This window comes from Pseudoliparis swirei, chromosome 5, assembly GCF_029220125.1.
Source record: "Pseudoliparis swirei isolate HS2019 ecotype Mariana Trench chromosome 5, NWPU_hadal_v1, whole genome shotgun sequence".
Lineage (NCBI taxonomy): Eukaryota > Metazoa > Chordata > Actinopteri > Perciformes > Liparidae > Pseudoliparis > Pseudoliparis swirei.
In genome coordinates, this window is record NC_079392.1 from 27,358,793 (window position 1) to 27,379,608 (window position 20,816).

At 45.3% G+C, this 20,816-nt stretch overlaps 1 protein-coding gene across 1 annotated transcript; it reads right to left on the bottom strand.

The window, feature by feature from the left end:
• Positions 1 to 124: 124 nt before the first annotated feature.
• chd1l (chromodomain helicase DNA binding protein 1-like) lies at positions 125 to 20,632 on the bottom strand. Its single transcript, XM_056413974.1, has 25 exons — positions 20,531 to 20,632; positions 20,046 to 20,158; positions 19,776 to 19,882; positions 19,604 to 19,703; positions 19,502 to 19,533; positions 18,856 to 18,937; positions 18,614 to 18,776; positions 18,286 to 18,441; positions 18,127 to 18,210; positions 17,932 to 18,028; positions 17,540 to 17,613; positions 17,130 to 17,240; positions 14,307 to 14,421; positions 11,135 to 11,288; positions 10,877 to 11,057; positions 10,385 to 10,521; positions 8,873 to 9,036; positions 5,816 to 6,027; positions 5,090 to 5,188; positions 4,797 to 4,867; positions 4,545 to 4,659; positions 1,852 to 1,960; positions 951 to 1,238; positions 552 to 633; positions 125 to 458 (listed from the first exon to the last, which is right to left on the bottom strand). Exons 1-25 carry the CDS (start codon positions 20,625 to 20,627, stop codon positions 342 to 344), a joined length of 3,060 nt encoding a protein of 1,019 aa, XP_056269949.1. The 5' UTR covers positions 20,628 to 20,632; the 3' UTR covers positions 125 to 341.
• Positions 20,633 to 20,816: the final 184 nt, after the last annotated feature.

The following is a 20,816-nucleotide window of genomic DNA, read 5'->3' on the forward strand; positions in this document are numbered from 1 at the left end:
ATGTAAATAAAAATATCTTTGAAAATTCATCTTTTAAAGTTTTTCACGATTTAATTTCATAATTTTTTTCAATAATTTAAAATGAAGATCAGAAAACACGTCAAATATAAAAAGTAATCCTCGACAACGTAACTCATGTTTATTTCCTCGTATTCTGGCAGATTAAAGTGAATAAACCCCGATGACGTCGCCACGTCCGAAACATTAAAGTCAAAACGGCTCAAACTAATTAAAATAAACTTTAAAAACAAAAAGACGAGCAATAGAAACAAAGATTTTAAAAAACGAGATTATAGGAACAAGAAACCCTTCGGAGATAAAGATTCAGCTCCTCGTTGTCGTCATGGCAACAGGAAGGGGGCGGGGCTGACCTGCCTCTGGCGAGAGAAGCAGGACTCTAGCCAGGCGGTCTGGACCGGGACGGCCTGGGGGAACCGAGCCAGCAGGGCCTGCAGGTCCTGGTCCACACAGAGATCATTTATTAATGTACAACAACACAAACAACCCACCTCCTGAGAGGTGACATCACTGTTCTAACCGTCCTTGCTGACCTGTGATTGGACGCTGCTCTCCACCTCCGCCACCACGTGCGTGACCTCCGGACTCATGACGTCGTCCTCGTCTCCGTCATACGTGCCGCGCCGCTAAGGACATGATGACATCATCATGACAACAACAACTTTAATAAAACATTTAAACACTGATAAGAGTTCAATAAACAATTAAAACTAACAAAGAATATTAAATATATTAAGATAAGAAGACGTCATAGTTTAGGATTTTAAATGAGACGTGTAGAATAAGAAATGTCATCATTTTAAGCTTCTTATTCGGAGGCGTTCGTGGCGCGTGATGTGTTCAAGGACCGTCGTAAAGACCAAAGTCCGACAGTGACGGCGTTGTTGATGTCTTGTGGTTGAGAGGAGAGGTGTTTTAGTTTGAAAGGATATGTGAGGAGGTATCGGCCGAGCCGCTTCCTGTCCGACGCCGCCAGGTTGAAGAAAAACACACGGACTCCTCCCATGAAGGAGGGGAGCAGCGAGGGGGGAGGAGCCTCTGAGGAGGACGTGGGGGGAGGAGCCCCTGAGGAACAGGTGGGGGGAGGAGCCGAGGGCCCCGGGGCCTCGTCGTCAGTCGGCCCATCCGAGGAGGACGACGTCTGAGGGGGAGGAGCCAAGGAGGTCGTCGCTGTCGGAGGAGGAGGAGCCGAGTTCTTCGCCGCTCTGTTGTGGTAATAACTGTCCGTCAAAGTTCAGGAAAACGATCTCAAGGGGAAACATAAAGAAACATAAACAACAACATGATAGTAATTCATAGAATAATACTCATTCTGTATCGAAGCGTGAGGCCACGCCCCCATTTCTCCATATAAGGACGTGTGTTTTTCTGGAGGTTTATCGTGAGAAAGGTGAAGAAGAAAAAATGTGTGAAAAAAAATACAGAAGCAGATCTGAGACGATGGTGTTGAGGTGGAAGGATTGACTAATTATATATATATATATATAATTATTATATTATATATATAATATATTTTTTTAAATAAAATTATATATATATAATTATATATATCATCCAGGAAATGAGGTGAGATTTTAAGTTTTAGTTTGTTGATATTATTATTATTTCTTAATTTAACATTTAGTCTCTTTTCCTCCTGATAATTCTGAACTTCTGCAAATAATATTAATATTATTATTAATAATATTATTATTAATAATATTATTAGCTATAACAATAATTATAATAACGTCATTAAATATGTCGACGGACAAAACTCAAAGTAATGATGAGAATAATCTAAAGTATATTGTCTATTAAAGAATTGAGTAAACTAGTTTTTAACAAAGATACATGAAGGTGTCGACCCCTCTGGACGCCAGGTGCTTCCTGATCAGACGCTCCGTGCCGTACCAGTTGAAGCCTGGAGTGGCGTGGCCGAGACGAGGAAGATGGACGCTCGCTTTGTAGGGGAGGGACGACAACAACAACAACAACGACGATGAAGAAGAGTTACAGAAGGTTACGCAACAACGAGAACAAATAACGACATTTCTGCTCCAGGTGTTGGCTCATTAGAATAATAACCCTGAAGGTAAATACCACACACACAGACAGACACACACAGGATCTCGTCAGTCAAGTTTAACCTTCTCCTTGTTGCTCCTTCTCAGAGTCCCTGTGGTCTCACTCCTCCAGGTTCACATGGGTCCTGGTTCGTTCTGGACCCTGGTCCTGGTTCTATCTAGTACCTTTGTGTCTCTAGTACCTTTGTGTCTCTGTGTCTCTAGTACCTTTGTGTCTCTATGGTACCTTTGTGTCTCTAGTACCTTTGTGTCTCTATGGTACCTTTGTGTCTCTAGTACCTTTGTGTCTCTAGTACCCTGTGTCCTGTGTCTCTAGTACCTTGTGTCTCTGGCACCTTGTGTCCTGTGTCCTAGCACCCTTTGTGTCTCTATGGTACCTTTGTGTCTCTAGTACCTTTGTGTCTCTAGTACCTTTGTGTCTCTGTGTCTCTAGTACCTTTGTGTCTCTGTGTCTCTAGTACCTTTGTGTCTCTAGTACCTTTGTGTCTCTAGTACCCTTTGTGTCTCTAGCACCTTTGTGTCCTAGCACCCTTGTGTCTTCCTAGCACCTTGTGTCTCTAGTCCTTGTGTCTCCTAGCACCCTTTGTGTCTCCATGGCACCCTTGTGTCCCATGTCCCAGCACCTTTGTGTCTCTGTGTCTCTAGTACGTTTGTGTCCCATGGCACCCTGTGTCTCTAGCACCTTGTGTCCCATGGCACCTTGTGTCCTAGCACCCTTGTGTCCCTGTGTCCTAGCACCCTGTGTCCCATGGCACCTTTGTGTCCTAGCACCTTTGTGTCCCATGGCACCCTGTGTCCTAGCACCTTTGTGTCCCAGCACCCTGTGTCCCATGGCACCCTTGTGTCTCTAGCACCTTTGTGTCCCTATGGCACCCTTGTGTCCTAGCACCCTTTGTGTCCCATGGCACCCTTGTGTCCTAGCACCTTGTGTCCCATAGCACCCTGTGTCCTAGCACCTTTGTGTCCTAGCACCTGTGTCCCAGCACCTTTGTGTCCCTAGCACCCTCGTGTCCTAGCACCCTTGTGTCCCATGGCACCCTGTGTCTCTGGCACCCTTGTGTCCTAGCACCTTTGTGTCCCATGGCACCTTTGTGTCCAGCACCTTTGTGTCCCATGGCACCTTGTGTCCTAGCACCCTTGTGTCCCATGGCACCTTGTGTCTCTATGGCACCTTTGTGTCCCATGGCACCTTTGTGTCCTGGCACCTTTGTGTCCCATGGCACCCTTGTGTCTCTAGCACCTTGTGTCTCTAGCACCTTGTGTCCCATGGCACCTTGTGTCTCTAGCACCTGTGTCCTAGCACCCTTGTGTCCTAGCACCTTGTGTCTCTAGCACCTTGTGTCCTAGCACCTCCGTGTCCCATGGCACCTGTGTCCTAGCACCCTTGTGTCCCATGGCACCCTTTGTGTCTCTGTGTCCTAGCACCCTTGTGTCCCATGGCACCTTGTGTCCTAGCACCTTGTGTCCTAGCACCCTTGTGTCCCATGGCACCCTTGTGTCCTAGCACCCTGTGTCCTAGCACCTGTGTCCTAGCACCTTGTGTCCCATGGCACCTTTGTGTCCTAGCACCTTTGTGTCCCAGGGCACCTTTGTGTCCCAGGGCACCTTTGTGTCTCTAGGGCACCTTGTGTCCCAGGGCCTAGTCTCTAGTACCTTTGTGTCTCTAGTACCTTTGTGTCTCTAGTACCTTTGTGTCTCTAGTACCTTTGTGTCTCTATGGTACCTTTGTGTCTCTAGGGTACCTTTGTGTCTCTAGGGTACCTTTGTGTCTCTAGGGTACCTTTGTGTCTCTAGGGTACCTTTGTGTCTCTAGGGTACCTTTGTGTCTCTAGTACCTTTGTGTCAAGATTCAAGATTCAAGATGTTTTATTTGTCACATACACACACAGGGTGTGCAGTGAAATGAAAGTGGCAATGCTCAGCAGGAATGTGCAAGGGCAACAAGTACACACTATTTACAATAAAAAACAACACAATATTTACAGTACAATATTTACAGTAAGTGTGTGTGTGTGTGTGTGTGCCTAAGAGGGGCAGTTGTGTGGGTCTATGTGGGGGTCCTGGTGAGGTCGGAGTTCACAGTCCTGATGGCCTGAGGAAAGAAACTCCGTCTCAGTCTCTCTGTTCTTGCAGCGTGACTACGGAGGCGCCTGCCTGACCGCAGCAGCTGAAACAGTCTGTTGTTGGGGTGGTGAGGATCCTTCATGATCCTGTCTCTAGTACCTTTGTGTCTCTAGTACCTTTGTGTCTCTATGGTACCTTTGTGTCTCTAGTACCTTTGTGTCTCTAGTACCTTTGTGTCTCTAGTACCTTTGTGTCTCTATGGTACCTTTGTGTCTCTAGGGTACCTTTGTGTCTCTAGGGTACCTTTGTGTCTCTAGGGTACCTTTGTGTCTCTATGGTACCTTTGTGCCTCTAGGGTACCTTTGTGTCTCTAGGGTACCTTTGTGTCTCTAGTACCTTTGTGTCTCTTGGCCGCAGCGTGGATCTTCTTCAGGCCGTCGTCCAGAGCCGTCAGGAGGATCCCAGACAGCTTGTTGTGTTCGTCTCTCCGCTGAGCGACGATCAAAGCCAGCTGAGGGGACAGAAGGAGTTCTATAGAAGGTTAAACGTATTATAAAAGACAAACACGTCTCTAATAAAGTTTTGTTTTTATTTTCATAAAAAAAAAACATTATGTAAACAAAGTATGAAATGTTCTGACGAACCCACCTGATCACGGCCGTCCAGTCGGGACTGCTTATCATCGATGGAGAGAAGAAGAACACTTCCAACCTCCAGATCTACAACCAGAGAGAACACAGAACAAGAAGAACTAGAAGATGAAGAAGAACAAGAACAAGAAGAACAAGAACAAGAGGAAGAAGAACAGGAAGCAGAAGAACAAGATGATGATAAAGAGAAAGAACAAGAAGCAGAAGAACAAGATGATGATAAAGAGAAAGAAGAAGAACAAGAAGCAGAGGAACAAGAGGAAGAAGAAGAGGAATTCCAGGGACTCGGACCTTTCATCTTGCCGGCCAGCTCGTACTGGTCCCGCGGTTGGTCCGACCTCGTCTCCAGGGCCGTGAAGAGGCCTCCTCTTCCCCAGCGGCCAGAGTCGTCTGGAAGGAAACATCTCGTGAGCATCAGGATGCTTATGAACACAAAACAGTTCAATAACAAACACCAGCTACAAATAGACTAAAGATAAAGTCAAATATCCACAACATTAAAATCTATAAAGTAATCTTTACACTATTTTAACCTTTTATCACATAATTAATTCTCATGTTATTTGTCGTCCAAATTATCACAATAAGATTTATTGATCTAACAGACATTTTTTAAAGTGATGAGTTCATCTGCTCGTCAGGTTTATATGTATTAACACGTCGTAGACTTATTGATGTTTTAATATGAACTCATCTTCTTATCAATATCTTCCGTATTCTCTGAATCAATATATAATCGACATCTTTATTATCGTGATTAAAAAAAAAATCAGACTCAAATCAGCAAAGATTTTAAAGCAACTCATAAACGTAAGCTTTTGTGTGAATTTGTACATTTTTATAATTATTTAGTTTTTACGTTTTTCTATCCTTTTTGTGCTCGGAGGCACCGCCACTTTGGTCCACCGGGGGCGCCAGAGTCAACACTGACCCAATGATCCTCAAATTGATTCATTTCTATATTCTACATACAAATAAACTCTAAACGCTGCCGCCTTCATCCTCTTGGACTCGTACCGACACAGTGGACGATGATGGCGTCCCCCGTGGCGGCGTGAGGGTGAGTCACGTCTCCCAGGACGTAGCGGATGGCGCCGCCGTCAGAGTCGGAGGAGCACACGCTGCCGTCATCCTCCTCGTCATCCTCCTCCTCCTCCTCCTCCTCTTCCTCACTGTCCACCGGCAGCAGACAACGTGACCTGTAGCCACACGACTCCCACCACGCCATCCTGCAGGAGGAGAGAACAGCGAGCGGCAATTCACAAGGAGGCAGGGCCTAGGAGGCAGGGACCAGGAGGAGGAAACCTGTGAGACGAGAAGGCACAAAGACTCCGGGGAGAAAGCAGAGTTAATAATATGTGATGGAGAGATGAAAATTCATCAATAAGGAGAGGAGAGGAGAGAGGAGCTCAGTGTATCCTATACGTCCATAAGGAGAGAGGAGAGGAGCTCAGTGTATCTTAAGCGTCCATAAGGAGAGAGGAGAGGAGCTCAGTGTATCCTAAACGTCCATAAGGAGAGAGGAGAGGAGAGAGGAGCTCAGTGTATCCTAAGCGTCCATAAGGAGAGAGGAGAGAGGAGCTCAGTGTATCCTAAGCGTCCATAAGGAGAGAGGAGAGGAGAGCTCAGTGTATCCTAAACGTCCATAAGGAGAGAGGAGGAGAGAGGAGCTCAGTGTATCCTAAACGTCCATAAGGAGAGAGGAGAGAGGAGCTCAGTGTATCCTAAGCGTCCATAAGGAGAGAGGAGAGAGGAGCTCAGTGTATCCTAAGCGTCCATAAGGAGAGAGGAGAGAGGAGCTCAGTGTATCCTAAGCGTCCATAAGGAGAGAGGAGCTCAGTGTATCCTAAACGTCCATAAGGAGAGAGGAGAGGAGCTCAGTGTATCCTAAGCGTCCATAAGGAGAGAGGAGCTCAGTGTATCCTAAGCGTCCATAAGGAGAGAGGAGAGAGGAGCTCAGTGTATCCTAAGCGTCCATAAGGAGAGAGAGAGGAGCTCAGTGTATCCTAAACGTCCATAAGGAGAGAGGAGCTCAGTGTCTCCTAAACGTCCATAAGGAGAGAGCTCAGTGTATCCTAAGCGTCCATAAGGAGAGAGAGGAGCTCAGTGTATCCTAAGCGCGTCCATAAGGAAAGAGGAGAGGAGAGCTCAGTGTATCCTAAGCGTCCATAAGGAGAGAGGAGCTCAGTGTATCCTAAGCGTCCATAAGGAGAGAGGAGAGAGGAGCTCAGTGTATCCTAAGCGTCCATAAGGAGAGAGGAGAGGAGCTCAGTGTATCCTAAGCGTCCATAAGGAGAGAGGAGAGAGGAGCTCAGTGTATCCAAGCGTCCATAAGGAGAGGAGAGAGGAGCTCAGTGTATCCTAAGCGTCCATAAGGAGAGAGGAGAGGAGCTCAGTGTATCCTAAGCGTCCATAAGGAGAGAGGAGAGGAGCTCAGTGTATCCTAAGCGTCCATAAGGAGGAGAGAGGAGCTCAGTGTATCCTAAGCGTCCATAAGGAGAGGAGCTCAGTGTATCCTAAGCGTCCATAAGGAGAGAGGAGAGAGGAGCTCAGTGTATCCTAAGCGTCCATAAGGAGAGAGGAGCTCAGTGTATCCTAAGCGTCCATAAGGAGAGGAGAGAGGAGCTCAGTGTATCCTAAGCGTCCATAAGGAGAGAGGAGAGAGGAGCTCAGTGTATCCTAAACGTCCATAAGGAGAGGAGAGAGGAGCTCAGTGTATCCTAAGCGTCCATAAGGAGAGAGGAGAGAGGAGCTCAGTGTATCCTAAGCGTCCATAAGGAGAGAGGAGCTCAGTGTATCCTAAGCGTCCATAAGGAGAGAGGAGAGAGGAGCTCAGTGTATCCTAAGCGTCCATAAGGAGAGAGGAGAGAGAGCTCAGTGTATCCTAAGCGTCCATAAGGAGAGGAGAGGAGCTCAGTGTATCCTAAGCGTCCATAAGGAGAGAGGAGCTCAGTGTATCCTAAGCGTCCATAAGGAGAGAGGAGAGGAGCTCAGTGTATCCTAAACGTCCATAAGGAGAGAGGAGAGAGGAGCTCAGTGTATCCTAACGTCCATAAGGAGAGAGGAGAGAGGAGCTCAGTGTATCCTAAGCGTCCATAAGGAGAGAGGAGCTCAGTGTATCTTAAGCGTCCATAAGGAGAGAGGAGAGAGGAGCTCAGTGTATCCTAAACGTCCATAAGGAGAGGAGAGAGGAGCTCAGTGTATCCTAAGCGTCCATAAGGAGAGAGGAGCTCAGTGTATCCTAAGCGTCCATAAGGAGAGAGGAGAGAGGAGCTCAGTGTATCTTAAGCGTCCATAAGGAGAGAGGAGAGAGGAGCTCAGTGTATCCTAAGCGTCCATAAGGAGAGAGGAGAGAGGAGCTCAGTGTATCCTAAGCGTCCATAAGGAGAGAGGAGAGAGGTGCTCAGTGTATCCTAAGCGTCCATAAGGAGAGAGGAGAGAGGTGCTCAGTGTATCCTAAGCGTCCATAAGGAGAGAGGAGAGAGGTGCTCAGTGTATCCTAAATGTCCATAAGGAGAGAGGAGCTCAGTGTATCCTAAGCGTCCATAAGGAGAGAGGAGAGAGGAGCTCAGTGTATCCTAAACGTCCATAAGGAGAGAGGAGAGAGGAGCTCAGTGTATCCTAAATGTCCATAAGGAGAGAGGAGAGGAGAGAGGAGCTCAGTGTATCCTAAGCGTCCATAAGGAGAGAGGAGAGAGGAGCTCAGTGTATCCTAAACGTCCATAAGGAGAGAGGAGAGAGGAGCTCAGTGTATCCTAAAGGTCCATAAGGAGAGAGGAGAGAGGTGCTCAGTGTATCCTAAATGTCCATAAGGAGAGAGGAGAGGAGAGAGGAGCTCAGTGTATCTTAAGCGTCCATAAGGAGAGAGGAGAGAGGAGCTCAGTGTATCCTAAACGTCCATAAGGAGAGAGGAGAGGAGCTCAGTGTATCCTAAACGTCCATAAGGAGAGAGGAGAGAGGTGCTCAGTGTATCCTAAGCGTCCATAAGGAGAGAGGAGAGAGGAGCTCAGTGTATCCAGGTGAACCTGGTTCTAACTAGAAGCACCTGAAACGAACACTTGGAGAGATCTTTACTTCTTCTCGTGTTTCTGCTCTTGTAGCGTCCTCCTCGTGTCCTCCTGGAGTTTCGCCCTCTTGGCTGCAGCTTCCTCTCGTCTCTGGCGTCTGAGCTCCAGCTCGGCCTCCGTGAGATGTTTCCTCTTCCTCGTTGGTATCTCGAGGGAGACCGACAAAGAGACCTGGTGGTCAGGGGAGAGAATGCAGCTTTAACACATGAAGCATAGACTTCTATACAACCACAGGAGTCGCCCCCTGGTGGTCAGGAGAGAGAATGCAGCTCTAACATATGAAGCATAGACTTCTATACAACCAGAGGAGTCGCCCCCTGGTGGTCAGGAGAGAGAATGCAGCTCTAACACATGGAGCATAGACTTCTATACAACCAGAGGAGTCGCCCCCTGGTGGTCAGGAGAGAGAATGCAGCTTTAACACATGAAGCAGAGACTTCTATACAACCAGAGGAGTCGCCCCCTGGTGGTCAGGAGAGAGAATGCAGCTCTAACACATGGAGCATAGACTTCTATACAACCAGAGGAGTCGCCCCCTGGTGGTCAGGAGAGAGAATGCAGCTTTAACACATGAAGCAGAGACTTCTATACATCAGTTTAGTACGTTTCTCTGCTGCCGAGCACAAAGCTCCGCAGCCCGGAGGCAGAAGGCGAGGTTGATGAGCCAGAACGTGGCGCTGTGTTGCTGTTGGACTCTTCTTTGTTCAGATGACATAACGCAGGCCCACACCCCAACAACACGTTTTATTGAAATCGCTATTTGTGAATCCGCATCTGTTCTTTTTCAAATAATAGAATGAATAAAAATGCAATCAAACCAGATTAAAGAATAAAAAAAGAATTACTGTAGCATATACATATATAAATATATACACAAATATATATATATACACACATATATATATATATATAAATATATGTACACTACCGCTCAAAAGTTTGGAGTCATCCAAACAATTTCGTGTCTGCCATGAAAACTCACTTTTATTTATAAATGAATTGAACATTTCATAGAACATATAGTCAAGACATTGACAAGGTTAGAAATAATGATTCATATTTGAAGTATTAATTTTGTTCTTCAAGCTCAAAGGAAGGCCAGTTGTATAGCTTATATCACCAGCATAACTGTTTTCAGCTGTGCTAACATAATTGCACAAGGGTTTTCTAATCAGATATTAGTCTTCTAAGGCGATAACACAATGTACCATTAGAACACTGGAGTGATGATGAAATGGGCCTCTATACACCTCTGGAGACATTTCATTAGAAACCAGACGTTCCACCTAGAATAGTCATTTACCACATTAACAATGTAGAGAGGGTGTTTATGATTAATGTTATCTTTATTGAAAAAACAGTGCTTTACTTTGAAAAATAAAGACATTTCTAAGTGACCCCAAACTTTTGAACGGTAGTGTATATACACATATAATATATATTATACACATATATATATATATATATATATACACACACACACACATATAATATATAAATAAATAAGTCATAAACTCACTCCGGCCTTGTTCCTCAGAGCTCGTGCTCCTCCCTGGAGCTCCTCCAGCTGCTCCTCCAGCAGACGGCTGAAGCTCTTCTGGTCTCCGGCGCTCGGGTCTCGGCTGTAGTCTCTGCCCTCAAAGAAGTACATGTGGTCTGCAGGAAACACCCACGCTAGTTATTGATCATTGATTATCAATATGAAGAGATCCACAGACAGACAGCCTCCTACCCAGAAGATATCAGATGGATTATGAGATGTTCTTCCTACGCTCAGTTTGACACTAACATGATTAAATGTGTTTTAATTAATATACATACAACCTTTTATTCCCTTATCATATTTGAACAGTGTTTTCATTTAGAAGAATGCGCGTGAGGAGGGATCTGAAGAGAGTTCTCTCCTCTACGTCACTTCAGGGTTGAGAGTCTGAGCGTGAGACGCCTGACAGCGCTCACATCCATCAACGCGCTGCACACGAGCGTGAGAGACGCAAGAGACAACACCTACTCTGCCTGTCAGATTCAGAGACGCTCTCCTCCTCCTGCTCCTCCTCCTGCTCCTCCTGCGCCTCCTCCACCCAGCGGCCGCCCTGCGAGGCACCGAGGATCTTCTCCAGCTTCACCTCCGTCACGGAGCTCTCCTCCGACGACAGAAGCTTGTCCACCCCGAACTTCAGGATCTCGCTGAGCTGCAGAAATCAAATGAAGGAGAGTTCATTGTGTTGTTGTTGTTGTTGTTGTTGTCGTGTGAGGGTTGCAAAGGAACCTTGAGTCCCGCGGCGGCCGTCTGCGCTCGCTCCAGCAGAGAGAAGCGTCCTTCCTCGATCACGGCGTTGGTGAGCTGCAGCTTGGAGGCGGCTCGGGAGAACATGATCTCCTCCACGGTGTCGCGGGCCAGGAGGCGGATCACCTTCACGGGCCTGAGGGGGGCAGAGGCAAGAGGTCAAAGGTCATGCGCTGCCTTAAAGAGAAGCGGAACCAAGGTCAAAGGTCATGAAGCTTCCTTAAATACTAGAGGAACCAAGGTCAAAGGTCATGAGCTGCCTTAAATACTAGAGGAACCAAGGTCAAAGGTCATGCGCTGCCTTAAAGAGAAGAGGAACCAAGGTCAAAGGTCATGAAGCTTCCTTAAATACTAGAGGAACCAAGGTCAAAGGTCATGAGCTGCCTTAAATACTAGAGGAACCAAGGTCAAAGGTCATGAGCTGCCTTAAATACTAGAGGAACCAAGGTCAAAGGTCATGAGCTGCCTTAAATACTAGAAGAACCAAGGTCAAAGGTCATGAAGCTTCCTTAAATACTAGAGGAACCAAGGTCAAAGGTCATGAGCTACCTTCAAGACAAGAGGAACTAGGGTCAAAGGTCATGAAGCATTCTTAAAGACAAGCGGAACTCTGGGTTCTCCGGATATTATATATATATATTCAAGGTGAAAGGTTAATGCAGCATCCTTTTTTTATTTATTTAACCAGGAAATGCCTCATTGAGATTAAAAATCTCCTTTACAAGAGTGTCCTGGCCAAGACAGCAGCAGCAGCACGTCACACAAAGTTCCATACAATACAACATAAAACAGTGACAGACAATATAAAAAAACGAAAAACAAAATCACAGCATGAATAAAACCAAAACTAAGACTCAAGTCAACACAACCCAGCTCACACAGGAGCACATACCTCCGTCATATAAAACATCTACAGCTAGATGAATTTCCCTCCAATATTTTCAATCTATTTTTAAAAACACCTCAGGAGACCGGCTCCCGGAGACCCAGGTCTGTCTGCAGCACATTCCAAGCCGCAGGAGCAGCAAACTTAAAACCTCTTTTTCCCAATTCCAAACGGACGTGAGGGACGGAGAGCAAGAGGAGGCCTTGAGCAGAGGTCACAGAGCGAAGATGGTCGCTTCCAGGGGTTTTCAGCTGAATTAGAGAACAAAGATACGATGGAAGTACGTGGAAAATAGCCTTATAAATAAGGACATGCCAATGATTTTGTCTCCGGATGGACAGAGGAGTCCAACCAACCCTCGCATACAGGGAGCAATGGTGAGTCAGAGCCTTACGATTAGTGATGAACCTCAATGCTCCATGGTAGACAGTATCTAAGGAGTGGAGACATTGAGAAGATGCATGCAGATATAAGACATCACCATAATCAATCACAAGCATAAAAGTAGCAGCAACAAGTCTCTTTTTAGCATTAAAAGAAAAGCAAGACTTATTTCGGAAATAGAAATCTAGCCTCACTTTCAACTTCTTCACAAGTTGCTGAATATGAGGTTTAAAAGAGAGAGAGTCATCAATCAAGAATCCCAGGTATTTATATGATGATACAGACTCAATCACTTTGCCCTGAAATGAAATCATAGCTGGAAGGTTTAATGGCTTTGTTTTTGAGTTTGTAAACATCATCAACTTCATTTTATCAGGATTCAACATTAATTTCAACTCATTAAAAGAGTGTTGCACAGTATCGAAGGCTGTTTGTAAGTGTAAGAGAGCCTGATGCTGTGTAGGAGCAGAGCAGTAAATGACAGGATCGTCTGCATAAAAGTGAAAATTGGCATTTGGCACATTTTGACCGATACTGTAAATATAAATTGTGAATAAAAGTGGTCCTAGGACTGAACGCTGTGGCACACCTTTTATTATATCAAGAGAACTCGAGGTGATGCCTTCAGCCTGTACACACTGTGATCGGTTTGATAAATAATTTTCAAACCAACAGACAGTATGTTTTGACAGTCCAATAGTAAGAAGTCTCTGCTTCATTACTGCATGATCGACAGTGTCGAAAGCCTTGGACAAATCAATAAAAAGGGCTGCACAGTGTTGTTTATTGTCCAAAAATTCAATAAAATCATTTACTACCTTTAACGCTGCTGTGGTTGTACTATGTTTTTTTCTAAAACCTGATTGATAGACAGATAAAATATTGTTTATGATTAAAAACTCCTTAAGTTGCTCACTCACAAGAGACAGTACACCTCAAAATAAAAACGTACAACACCAGACTGAATGTTTATTTAAATATCATATACTATGGATTTTAATGTTTGTTTAATGTTTTTTTAATATAATATACTTGGGATTTTAATGTATTTTTACTGTTATTTAAATGTTTTTTTAATATAATATACTTTGAATTGTAATGTTTGTTTAATATTTTTCTTTTACATATTACACTATTCTTTTTCATGAGGTTTTTGTAGCTTACTTCACTGTAACTACCGGCAGCAGGACGGCGCCGCAGCCGTTCGTGTGCCGTCTCGTCTCAGACGCTTCTGAGGAATTTAAGGCTGCGTTACGCAACACGGAGTTCATCAGCATCCTTAAAGAGACAGTACACCCAGAAACACGCAAGACGTAATGGAATTTTAGTTATATTCTGTATCATTATTTTTTTCTTTTTTAACTTGTACTTTATTTATATTTTGTACGACTTTTAAAAGTTTTTTGCTCACAAACTGTTCCATATATTTTTGAACTTTTTAAAAACACAATAAATATTACTTTTTAATGACTGTGACTACACTGTGATAAATGTGACCAAATTGTAAATAATAATAATAATAAGCCAGGCTGAACGTCCTCTTTGCTTCCACCGGTGACCCCGTGTTTAACATCAACACGCTATGAATTGTGGGTAATTCCTTCAGGCAGTCTACAGAAATGTGGACTGACGAGAAGAATTCATAAAAGGCTCAAAACAAACAAAAAACACCTGATCACTCACTGGCCACATTGCATTGTGGGTAATGTAGGCACACGGTTTAGATGTTCAACGCTACATTTAAAGTCCACCTAAGGATTCACCTGATGACATCATCAGCCGCTCCAGAGGTACAACAGGAAGCCGACACGTCACTTCGAGTGGCGCGACGCCGTTTTACAACCCGAGCCTCGCAGCTGGGCATGCGGCGGTCGCGGCGCTCACCGGTTCTGACCAATCCGGTGGCAGCGTGCAGCCGCCTGCAGGTCGTTCTGAGGGTTGAAGTCGCTGTCCATGAAGATGACGGTGTCAGCGGCGGTGAGGTTCAGGCCGACGCCCCCTGCAAAGACAACACGACGGATTATTTACATACGCATATTTACGCAGAGCAAGTATCCTGCACACATCCCTCCATCCCTCACTCCCTCCATCCCTTCAAAGGACTTGTTCTGACGTCCTCACCACACAAATAGATAAAGAAGAAATGACATTAAATTATATATTCATAGATTTCTCCATAGAATTTGTATCAGTCCTGATCATTAATTTTCAGAATGTTAACCCTTTGAGAACATGTGTTATCTCTATGATACAGTAGTGATGCCCCTAGTGGACACCAGGAGAACTACATGTGTTATCTCTATGATACAGTAGTGATGCCCCTAGTGGACACCAGGAGAACAACATGTGTTATCTCTATGATACAGTAGTGATGCCCCTAGTGGACACCAGGAGAACAACATGTATTATCTCTATGATACAGTAGTGATGCCCCTAGTGGCCACCAGGAGAACTACATGTGTTATCTCTATGATACAGTAGTGATGCCCCTAGTGGACACCAGGAGAACTACATGTGTTATCTCTATGATACAGTAGTGATGCCCCTAGTGGACACCAGGAGAACTACATGTGTTATCTCTATGATACAGTAGTGATGCCCCTAGTGGACACCAGGAGAACTACATGTATTATCTCTATGATACAGTAGTGATGCCCCTAGTGGACACCAGGAGAACTACATGTATTATCTCTATAATACAGTAGTGATGCCCCTAGTGGACACCAGGAGAACAACATGTGTTATCTCTATAATACAGTAGTGATGTCCCTAGTGGACACCAGGAGAACAACATGTGTTATCTCTATAATACAGTAGTGATGCCCCTAGTGGACACCAGGAGAACAACATGTGTTATCTCTATAATACAGTAGTGATGCCCCTAGTGGACACCAGGAGAACAACATGTGTTATCTCTACAATACAGTAGTGATGCCCCTAGTGGACACCAGGAGAACTACATGTGTTATCTCTATGATACAGTAGTGATGCCCCTAGTGGACACCAGGAGAACAACATGTATTATCTCTATGATACAGTAGTGATGCCCCTAGTGGACACCAGGAGAACAACATGTATTATCTCTATGATACAGTAGTGATGCCCCTAGTGGACACCAGGAGAACAACATGTATTATCTCTATAATACAGTAGTGATGCCCCTAGTGGACACCAGGAGAACAACATGTGTTATCTCTATAATACAGTAGTGATGCCCCTAGTGGACACCAGGAGAACAACATGTGTTATCTCTATGATACAGTAGTGATGCCCCTAGTGGACACCAGGAGAACAACATGTGTTATCTCTATAATACAGTAGTGATGTCCCTAGTGGACACCAGGAGAACAACATGTATTATCTCTATAATACAGTAGTGATGCCCTAGTGGACACCAGGAGAACAACATGTGTTATCTCTATAATACAGTAGTGATGCCCTAGTGGACACCAGGAGAACAACATGTTATCTCTATAATACAGTAGTGATGCCCTAGTGGACACCAGGAGAACAACATGTGTTATCTCTATGATACAGTAGTGATGCCCCTAGTGGACACCAGGAGAACAACATGTATTATCTCTATAATACAGTAGTGCTGCCCCTAGTGGACACCAGGAGAACAACATGTGTTATCTCTATAATACAGTAGTAATGCCCCTAGTGGACACCAGGAGAACAACATGTGTTATCTCTATGATACAGTAGTGATGCCCTAGTGGACACCAGGAGAACAACATGTATTATCTCTATAATACAGTAGTGATGCCCCTAGTGGACAACAGGAGAACAACATGTATTATCTCTATGATACAGTAGTGATGCCCCTAGTGGACACCAGGAGAACAACATGTGTTATCTCTATAATACAGTAGTGATGCCCTAGTGGACACCAGGAGAACAACATGTGTTATCTCTATAATACAGTAGTGATGCCCTAGTGGACACCAGGAGAACAACATGTGTTATCTCTATAATACAGTAGTGATGCCCCTAGTGGACACCAGGAGAACTACATGTGTTATCTCTATGATACAGTAGTGATGCCCCTAGTGGACACCAGGAGAACTACATGTATTATCTCTATAATACAGTAGTGATGTCCCTAGTGGACACCAGGAGAACTACATGTGTTATCTCTATGATACAGTAGTGATGCCCCTAGTGGACACCAGGAGAACAACATGTGTTATCTCTATAATACAGTAGTGATGCCCCTAGTGGACACCAGGAGAACAACATGTGTTATCTCTATAATACAGTAGTGATGCCCCTAGTGGACACCAGGAGAACAACATGTGTTATCTCTATGATACAGTAGTGATGCCCCTAGTGGACACCAGGAGAACATGTATTATCTCTATAATACAGTAGTGATGCCCCTAGTGGACACCAGGAGAACTACATGTATTATCTCTATGATACAGTAGTGATGCCCCTAGTGGACACCAGGAGAACAACATGTATTATCTCTATAATACAGTAGTGATGCCCCTAGTGGACACCAGGAGAACTACATGTGTTATCTCTATAATACAGTAGTGATGCCCCTAGTGGACACCAGGAGAACTACATGTATTATCTCTATAATACAGTAGTGATGCCCCTAGTGGACACCAGGAGAACAACATGTGTTATCTCTATAATACAGTCGTGATGCCCCTAGTGGACACCAGGAGAACAACATGTATTAGTTAATCGTTTCACCTGCTTTCGTGCTCAGGAGAAAGATGAAGATATCTTTGCTGCTGAAGTTCTTCACTGCTAGATTTCTTTCCTCCCCTCGGACCGACCCGTCCAGACGCTCGTAGCTGTAACCTGAAGAGAGAAGATCCATTTCAGAGCGTCTTTGTGAAGAGACATTAAAAACATTATAGTTTAATTGTTGCTGTTATTGAGGAGATTAAAGAGACATAATGATCATTAGAGGCGTAACAGCTCGTTAACCACCCTGACCCCAATGATCCAGATTCTCAGGGTCAGGTCATTAGGATCAGGAGCAACAGAAAACAATATCAAGGATCTATAAAAGTTATATTTGCTTCATTTTTTTATTTTTCGTGCCGATCTGAACTTTGATAATTAACGGTTAATACAGCTCAAAGTCATGTGTTCACCTCTGAACGTCATGTAATCCTGAAGAATGTCCAGCATCCTCGTCATCTGAGAGAACAGCAGGACGCGATGGCCTCTACACAGGAAGAGAGATTCAGATCACAGATCACAGAGAGACAGAGAGACAAAGAGAGAGACATAGATACAGAGAGACAGAGAGAGAGAGATACAAAGAGACAGAGAGACAAAGACAAAGAGACAGACAGACAGAGAGAGACAAAGAGACAGAGAGACAAGTAGAGAGACAGAGAGACAAAGAGACAGAGAGGACATTTCACTCCAGGACCAATGAAGTCCTGATAGCTCTGTTTCTCCGCCTTCAGAACCAGGGTTCTGGTTCTGGGCGTCTCTGTCCTGAATGGCCACCAGAGGGCGCCAGCAGGCGGTGGCTCACCCTTTGTGGAGGTAGGCCAGCATGCTGTCCAGGAGGCACAGCTTCCCACTGGCGGCCACCAGGTGCTCCCCCATCTCAAACGGCTCCGGCTCCACCCCTAAACCACCAGGAGGAGGAGCATTGGGTTGATCGGCAATGGATCAGTTATTGATCAGTCACGGATCAGTCATGGATCAGTCATGGATCAGGCCTCACCGTCAAACAGGTAGGGGTGGTCCACACACTTCCTCAGGTTCATCAGGATGTTCAGCAGCCGGTTCTTGTTGCCCTGGAAAGCCTCTGAAGACAGTTTCAAACATTAGCGATACATCAGAGTATTGATTATTGATTCCGTATCAGACTCTGAAGCCTCACCCAGGTCCTTCATCAGAAAGGCTTTGTAGAACTTCTTCTGCAGGGCCGACATGCCGTGGTACATCAGCAGCTCCGTCTTCTTGGGCAGGTCCACGGCCACTTCGGACTTCACCCGGCGGAGCAGGAAGGGGTCCAGGACCCTCTGCAGCTCAGCAGCTGGAGGCAGAGGCCCAGGGAGAGGGATAGAAGCTCACTCAAACACGGGTACTGACCCTTTATGGAAGCTCATACAAACATGGGTACTGGCCCTTTAAGGAAGCTCATAGAAACACATTTCAGAACATGGGTACTGGCCCTTTAAGGGGAGCCTGGTCTGGATTCCTCCTACCGAGAGCGGGTCGACTCTGGACCTCGCGGTACGAGCCGGTGAAGCCGTCGGCCTCCTCGGCCGTGAAGACGTTGGGCTGGATGAAGCTCAGCAGCGAGTAGAGCTCCTGCAGGTTGTTCTGGATCGGGGTCCCCGTCAGCAGGACTCTGAACCCGACTGAGAACTGCACCACAACGGGGGGGGGGGGGGGTTCGACATGATGGGGGCAAACACGAAGAGATGGATACCCCTCGGCTCCGTACCTGAGTCAAGGTCTTGTGCAACACTGAATTCTGGTTCTTCAGCCGGTGAGCTTCGTCCACGACGAGCACCTCCCACTTCCACCTGAGGAGCACAGACATGAACAAATAAACAAATAAACAAACAAATAAACAAATAAACATGAACAAATAAACAAACAAATAAACATGAACAAATAAACAAACAAACATGAACAAATGAACATAAACAAATAAACATGAACAAATGAACATAAACATGAACAAATAAACATAAACAAATAAACATAAACATAAACAAATAAACATAAACATGAACAAATGGACAAATTTCCCCTTGGGGATTAATAAAGTATATATCTATCTATCTATCTATAAACAAATAAACATAAACATGAACAAATAAACATAAACATGAATAAATAAACATGAACAAATAAACATAAACAAATAAATAAACATAAACAAATAAACATGAACAAATAAACATAAACAAATAAACATGAACAAATAAACATGAACAAATAAACATGAACAAATAAACATAAACAAGTAAGCGATGTATTGTGTGACGCGCCTGTTTGCTGTACCCTTGTGGATGTTTCTTTCTTTTCTATTTCATCTGTAAGACTCTTTTGCATAATTATACAAATAAAGTTTCATAACTCACCGTTTCAGGAAGGAAGCGTCGTTGAGACACAGCTGGGGAGCAGAGGTGAGTTTAGTGAGGTGTTTTAACGCGTCGGCGTCTCCTCAGGACGAAGGTACGCACCTCGTACGACGTGAGCAGAACATCAAAGGCCTCGCTCTGGAGCTCGGCCCGCCTCTCTCTGTCTCCATGGTAACGCAGCACGGTGAGGCGCGGAGCGAAGCTGCAGCCGGGAGAAAAGAGTGAGACGTCGACGCTCCGTGAACTCACTCAACCACAGAGGACTTGAACGCACCGCTCAAGCTCCGCCCTCCAGTTCTCCATGACGGACAGCGGGCTCAGAAGCAAGAACCGACCTCTGACCCCCAGAGAGCCCGACATGAACACCAGCAGAGAGATGGTCTGTTTACAACAACAACACTAGTTATAGAACAACAACAACATCATGACAGTTATTAGAAAAACACAACAGTAATATAACAACAACACAACATTAGTTATATAACAACAAAATGACTGTTGTATTAGAAAAACACAACAGTAATATAACAACAACACAACATACCTGGCAGGTTTTCCCCAAACCCATCTCATCTCCCAGAATGCACCCCTGCTGGTTCCCCAGACACTGGGTCAACCACTGGACCCCGTCCAGCTGGTACGGTCTGAGCTGGATCCCTGAGGGAAGGAGACAAGGAGACACACCGGAAGGTCATGAGGGAAGGAGACACGGAGACACACCGGAAGGTCATGAGGGAAGGAGACACGGAGACACACCGGAAGGTCATGAGGGAAGGAGACACGGAGACACACCGGAAGGTCATGAGGGAAGGAGACAAGGAGACACACCGGAAGGTCATGAGGGAAGGAGACAAGGAGACACACCGGAAGGTCATGAGGGAAGGAGACAAGGAGACACACCGGAAGGTCATGAGGGAAGGAGACACACCGGAAGGCCAAGTCGACTATGTTAAGTGTGAGTTTGACAGCACGAGGACAGTGAAACTCTCGTAAACACTTAGACTTATATTAAATATAGTCTCACTAAACCTTTTAGTCCACATTGGACCAAGTCGCTCTGAGTCAGCTTCTTCTTCGTCTTCTTCTCTGCGACGAGGCTTTTTATCCTCAACAAGTAGTCCGCCATGACTCCAGCCGAGCGGACACTTCAGTCCGCCGGTTGTTGTCGTTGGGACGTCCGGCGACACTTCCGGTTTGGGTCACGTGAGGCTTTAGCGGAAAAGGGCGCGCGCGCCGGTTTAAACGCCCATTGTAACCGGAAGTCAGAGGCGAAAGACCCACCTCTTCCGGTTTGGCGTTCGTTTGACTCGTTATA